The 6,907-nt window shown below is 28.0% G+C and overlaps 1 protein-coding gene across 3 annotated transcripts; it reads left to right on the top strand.

The window, feature by feature from the left end:
- Nucleotides 1–637: 637 nt before the first annotated feature.
- On the top strand, nucleotides 638–5,364 carry LOC107168454 (estradiol 17-beta-dehydrogenase 8). Of its 3 annotated transcripts, XM_015517866.2 has the most exons (7): nucleotides 638–756; nucleotides 827–957; nucleotides 1,034–1,150; nucleotides 1,208–1,398; nucleotides 1,500–1,678; nucleotides 2,086–2,213; nucleotides 4,676–5,364. In XM_015517866.2, exons 2-7 carry the CDS (start codon nucleotides 927–929, stop codon nucleotides 4,759–4,761), a joined length of 732 nt encoding a protein of 243 aa, XP_015373352.1. In that variant the 5' UTR covers nucleotides 638–756; nucleotides 827–926; the 3' UTR covers nucleotides 4,762–5,364. The 3 variants fall into 3 exon arrangements, with proteins under 3 accessions (XP_015373352.1, XP_015373353.1, XP_089076131.1); XM_015517867.2 differs by having other exon boundaries at nucleotides 677–957; XM_089220005.1 differs by having other exon boundaries at nucleotides 677–973.
- Nucleotides 5,365–6,907: the final 1,543 nt, after the last annotated feature.

Below are 6,907 nucleotides of genomic sequence, written 5' to 3'. Positions count from 1 at the left end.
CATACTTAACAATTTGTTTGTTTTTGTGTATTTGCTTACACAAATAACCACATATATAATAAATTATATAGGTTCATTCTTTCGCTGCTGCTTTATTCGGTATATTTCTGTTTTACCGGATACACTTTTTTTTGCAATTATTGTTACCTATTGAAATTTATGAAGTCAAGTATGAAAACGATGGTGAAGTCAGAATTTGGCGGACGGACTTAGTTTTGAAGTTATAGCTAATTGAAGTTTCAACTTTATATGATAACCCTTAAATAACTGCAATGCCAAACGCTATTAATATTAACTGTATTGCGCAGAGGTAACTTTGCTTAACATTTAAGGTTAGTGGTTAGTGTCCAGCATAGATATATCAGCTATGTCTTTATCATAGAACAATGGAAAAAGTGCAAGAAAATATCGTGTGTCGAAGAAGTTCGAACACTAGACACCATACATAATAAAAATAATATATAATAATAATAAATGTTTATATAATATTTTATGAAGCATAAAATAGACGGGAAATTAAGCTCCTTAATTATTAGCCTAGCGATTTATTAGTTTTTGTTTTGGATACCTAGATAGCGCCAGTATTGACAAAAACTTGAAGCTCCCGTACCCCACTCATTGTATGCGTTAAGGAGGATTCACCTCTCACACCCTCCAGCCATTTCGTATCCAGTGCGGTATATTATCCATATTCCATAGCCATGCTCATTGCTCACTGCTCATTACTATAATACTATCACAGTATCACGATTCACGGTTGGTTGACGTGTACTAAATAGTGTACTTAATAATTATTATTTTCTGTATTCTATTGAATTTGAAATAGTCAAACCTCTCACCTCTGGCAGTCGGACGTCTTTCAAACTTCAGTATTAGTAGTTCAATCAGAAACTTGTTTCAAATTTATCCGTTTGTTCATTTTAGACATGTTACCTGGAAAACTAGCTTTTGTGACCGGCAAGTGTGATTTTAAGTAGTATTTGAAATTAATAAAAATGATTTCAAATCTATTACATGTTGTGTGTTGTTATAGGAGCCGGAGGAGGCATCGGTCGAGCGATTTGTCGTGTGATGGCTAGAGAAGGTGCTACAGTAGTAGCGGCAGACTTAAATATAAACAATGTACAGACCACTGTTGAAGAGCTCACAGGTAAAAATATAGAATTAAAAAATTATTGGAAATAGAATTTATCAAGAAAAATTTTAGGGGAAGGTCACAAAAGTTATCAATTGGATGTGTCCAATGTTGAGTCTGTCACAAGTGTATTAAAACAAGTGTTTACGGATTATTCTGGGCCACCAACTATAGTGGTTAATGCTGCAGGAATTACAAGAGACAATTTCATGTTAAAAATGTCTGTGCAAGATTTTGATAATGTGTTTAATGTTAATGTAAAGGTAATAGAACAGTTTAGTATAAGGAAATTAACGTTTAAATCTGAATTCAATATTTTAAGTGTGTCTATGAAAATATTAAAATTGTTCCATAATATGTATAGGGAACTTTTCTTATCACTCAAACCATTTGCAAAGAACTGGTGGAGAAGAACTTGCCTGGTTCCATAGTGAATATTGGAAGTATAGTTGCACAACGTGGTAACATAGGACAGTGCAATTACTCGGCTAGTAAGGCTGCCGTTGAAGTCTTCAGTAAAACAATAGCATTAGAAATGGCAAAGTTGGTTAAATTTTAGTGTCTACAATGATTCTAAATGATATACATTGAGAACAAATCATCAACACTTTCCAGTTTCATATCTAATTTAAACTCAATAATTAATCTTCTTATTTCCCTTCTCTCCTCTGTTTTGTTTCCCTTATTATCAAAACCATTATTTCTCCATAATTATTTTTACCGGATTTCTTATTCAAGTTATACCTACATTACACCACACACTAATAAGGTAATCGCTAATATTAAACTTGTTAATGAACTAACCATCAAGCTAAAAATTTCAAATGTATATATGTAGTATCTATAGATATAGTTAGCACATGGCTGAGAATATCTTATTTTTAATCAATAAAAAAAATATATATATGAGTATATATGATTTTATTAAAATTGTATTGTTTTACTAATAGGTATAACATCAGATGTAACACTGTGTTGCCGGGGTTTACAACCACTCCTATGACTGACATGGTACCTGAGAACCTTAAAGAATATTTTAAGTCTGTTATTCCCTTGAAGAGGTTTGCCAACTCTGAAGGTAATCAATTTTGAAACATTAGACATACATTTATATTTATTATCATAATATTTGAAACAAATTCATATGTGAACCTAGTAACTACATTTATTATCAACAAATATTGCCATTTTAATAGGTACTAAACTCTACTTTTGATCTTTTTTTTAATTTTGGCTACATATTATATATGTTATAAGAATGTAATTATTTTTCAAATAATTTTTGTAAGTTAAATTAATGTTCATACCTATTATATTGAATTCTAAAAACATTTATGAAACCATTATTTAGATAGCATTTTTAATGTTAACTATTTATTATTCATATTTAAAAGTAATAAGTAATTTAGAGGCCACCGAGTACAATAGATAAAATGTTATACAATAACTCATAGTTGTTTTTAATTTAATTTAATTTTTATTACCTGACATCACCACATCACATTTATTAACAATTATCATTCTTCATTCTTCATTTAAGTACCAAATGATAATAATATCAATTGCTCATTATTATTATACAAGATAATATATTTATTCTTTAAGGTATAACATTTAAAAAAAAAAAATTTGTATTCTGATCTATGTTGAATGTAACTATCTAAATCACTGGAGCTAATATAAAAATATGTTGGTATTGGTATGTATTAGTATTTATCAGTATGAAACTACACTATTTTGTATTTTTTACTTTTGTATACAATGCACTAATAATTATGTTTACTAAGCTTTTATTTACACATTATAGCCTATATATTAAGAGCTTTGTACAATTTTGATTATTGGTCAGTGCAGGGGCGTCATTTCAGGTTTTTTTTCCGGTGTGCGAAGTTCAAGCAGGCCATTTTGAAATTTCACCAGGCCATATAAAAATAGATATAGGTACATATACGTATATGTATATTATCCTGCATTCAATTATTTCCATACATTATAGACCGGTTATCACAATTTGATTTTAATCATATAAATATTTGTGCATTCGTGGCTCGTGCATTATTTTAGGCTTCAGCAAGGCGCAGGCCAATTGTAACATTCTAAAAGTAAGGGGTGCAACCGCACACCCTGCCTCCCCCCCCAAATGACGCCCCTGGGTCAGTGGCCGGGACACTACTCTTTTGCTATTTTTTTTATAATTTTTTTTATTAGTTATTTAGTTTTTAATTATTTGACAATTGGCCATTGGACTGACATTTTTCGCCATGTTAACTGTAAATAGCTATAACATCTTGCTTCATTAGTGTATTCTTACGAATTAATGATATTTTGTTGATTGCTTCAATTAGTGTGCTACTCCTGACCACTAGTATTGGTTATTGGTATTACAATTTTTTTCAAGTATTAAATAGGTACTATCAATTAACATGCATATAATTACATTTTAGATGTTCAAATTAAAAATCTTTTACATTGCTGTGATAAACATAAAACAATAATTGCCACTAAAACCTTATTACTGTACATAATATGACATACTAATTGGTTTTACAATGATGGTTTATTTATTTTTTATTTTGTTAACACTTTTTCTCCCTCTAAACTTGCCCAATAGTATCAAGTGTAGCATATTTTCCGAAAGGTAATATTCTTGAGCTGGTACTTTGAAAGGTCGTTTTTCGATATTCGAAACAGTACTCGAAATAAAAGCGGTTAAAGGAAAAAAAACGTACAATTTCACGATTTTATAATACTAAATAATTTCGGACGACATTATCTACCAGAAATATTGCTTCAAATGAAAAATAACAAGAGATATTTTTGTTGTATTTTGGATTTTGTTCCATACGGTTTAAAGTTCGGAAAATGTTAGCCATTTTTGAGCTATTTTTAATCATTTCAATTTTGTGAGTTTTTTGTTGTAATTTGGTTAAAAACATTCGTAAAAACTCGAAATTCGACTTGTTTACTTATTTTAGCCTTACCTAGACATGGTAAAATTTTCAAAACATTTGAGTGACTTTTTTTATAAGCATTTAAATTTTGAATTTTGACAACATACGTAAAAATCACAAATTCGGAAATTATTTAAACTAGAAATTCATAAAAATTTTGACTTGACTCCATTTTACAAATTGGATAATTCCGTATTAAATAGCCTTTCACCAAATGGCTTACATAACTAGACTTTGAATTTAGTCTTTTAGCCACTTGTTTGCTTACCAGTATAATGATAAATGATCTCATGAAACGTTTGTAATTTTAGTATATTGAATTACACACATATCTATATATTTGTATTAATTATCATTTATGCATTTAAAAAAGTTGTGCTGTATGAATGCTGATAGTTGTGCAAATATTAAAATAATTAAATTAAAAATAAACATATTATAATATTATATATTTAATTTCAAATTTTTTTTTTTATTATCTATACAAATGATTAAAAATATATTATATTCTTTTTAAATTTATTATTAATGTTTTAAATAAAATGTGAGTATGGATACTGTTTAATTTGGTCTAATTTTGATTTTACAGAAATAGCGGAAGTAGTTACTTTTTTGGCATCTGAAAAGAGTTCATACGTTACTGGTACGTCAATTGCAGTTAGTGGCGGTTATTAAGGCGATTATGTAGCATTGTAGCTGATGATACAGGAAAAAATTTAGGTGAAACATCTTTTTTTTTTCTTGTTTTGTTATTGTTTTATGGGCATACTGTATCAATTCTAATATTATAAATAGTCTTTATATTTTTCATTAAAAGTACATTAGACCCACTTATATAATCTTATCTTGGTCTTACAAATTTAAAACTAAATAAAAACTGTTTCGTGCTGGAAAGAAGCGAGAAGACTACAGGTATAACTAAGAAAAAATATTTTAACCACATAAAAAAAAAGGGTTAGGTTCAGAACCTTTTCTGAAATCTTAATTACAAAAACAGACAAACAGTTATTTAAGTTTGAAATACACAAAAAATATATACTTTGAAACAATAAGTGATTCAAAAATAAAAACATTATTTCACAGATAATGTTTTCAATATGTGAAAATGTGTGGATTAATTCGGAAATTTTAACTATTATTTTTGACCAAGTAGTTTTTCCTGCGCTAAACAGTTTATACATTTATAAGATATAGACAACACATATAATGTGGGTGTAATGTCCTTTTAAATATTTTAAATAAAAAAAAAAAATACATCAATATTTTAGTTATATTTAACTAACTGATGATTTTGATTCATATTTTTATTTATTACCCAATAACAATTCCTACCATTTCTTATGGATTTGTAGTTTGTCAACAAGAACTCCCATCTGTTTTTTTAATGAATAAATTCCCTAGTACGAGTTTTAAACTTCAAGGGGGTGTGGTGTTTAATATCTCCTTGGATGTTGGTGCATTATTTGTATTCTCTTTCTAACTCACATGGTCACATGCAACATACAAAATTTATGTTCAGTGAAACCATCCTTGTGTTGTTTTTTTAGCATTTAGTATTATAGTGAATTGACTTATTATCAAAATTAAAGTTATAAAATGTTATCTGTGTTACTGGCTTTTTTATGATATTAAATTTAAAGTAAGATTGGACTAATTTTAAATTCTATTATTTTACGTACCCAGTCACAACTTGCATAAAAACTTGGATAAACTTTCTAAAATAACATAATTTCCTATATTGAGTGTGGGTTGGGGAGTGAAAACAAGTTGTACGTTGACATCCACTTGAGGTTTTATTTCAATAAAAAAGTGTTCCAAATGTGAAGAATATAAGAATAACAATCAGTAAATGTTTTTCAAATATGTTGAAAAAATGATAGTTAATATTAATGTTATTTATGAATCATAAGTTATAAAAATGGATTGATAATAATATTATTATTGATTATAAAATATAGAAATATTTAATCAATGATTAATATGTGCATGTGAAACAATAATATATATTCTGGTATTTCTATTGTCTTATTAGAACTTCAAATTTAATGTGATCTTGGTATTTTACTATTTTGTTGATACAGTATGATTAGGTCTAGGAAGATGTTCAGTTTAAATATACAATTATAACTATAATTACATTATAATTTAAAATATTGAAACCAAAGAGGAACTGAATGAACACTATACTTACAATTGTTGTTAATTAATAAATAATATTGTATAACGTTAGTTAAGTTGCCTATCTTCTAATATTGTACCTATACGTTTTCTAGACTATAAAATGAATTTTTGAATATAAAAAGCATAGGTTTTAGAAAAAAACCGGCGTGTATGCTATCTATTAAAAATGACTATTTGTGTTGTGTGCTAGGTATCTATTCAAAAAAATGTATTCTTAACTTACCTAAACCTTTTTATCGGAGCTTGTAGACTATAGTTTTAGGGGTATAATTTAAATCATAATCGTCTTATACACAAGTGTCTTTTTAATTTTTTATGTTTCTTAATAAACTTTCAAACACCTGGTCCGATGAACTGAACGCCATTATTCTTACTGTAATTGCTTTTCGAGTAAATTTATTGCTTTTCGTAGTATTGTATTTAACTTTTACATATTTCCGTTACACTCGATTTCTTAAGTTTGAGTACCTATTACCTCTATGTGTATTTATGAAGTTCTTGATAGGGTTTTACAATCTATTTGTAGTTAGTACTATTATGTAATCCTTTTCCAATCATTTTCCACGCTTTTTAAACGGCTCTGCCATCATAATTTAGAGATACGAGTAGATTGAAGATTGAATCAACCCGAAGCTGTATG

The sequence above is a fragment of the Diuraphis noxia genome, unplaced genomic scaffold, assembly GCF_037042655.1.
Source record: "Diuraphis noxia isolate RWA-SAM2 unplaced genomic scaffold, SU_Dnox_SAM2 contig0002, whole genome shotgun sequence".
NCBI classification, from domain to species: Eukaryota; Metazoa; Arthropoda; class Insecta; order Hemiptera; family Aphididae; genus Diuraphis; species Diuraphis noxia.
Note: the sequence above shows the minus strand (reverse complement) of the source record. Positions and strands in the feature narration are given on the sequence as shown.

What these genes read in the sequence shown, in the direction of transcription:
- LOC107168454 (XM_015517866.2), top strand. Translation starts at nt 927, where the DNA reads ATGTTACCTGGAAAACTAGCTTTTGTGACCG. An exon ending in CACTGTTGAAGAGCTCACAG is followed by an intron (nt 1,151 to 1,207) that starts GTAAAAATATAG and finishes GAAAAATTTTAG; the next exon opens with GGGAAGGTCACAAAAGTTAT. An exon ending in GAGGTTTGCCAACTCTGAAG is followed by an intron (nt 2,214 to 4,675) that starts GTAATCAATTTT and finishes TTGATTTTACAG; the next exon opens with AAATAGCGGAAGTAGTTACT.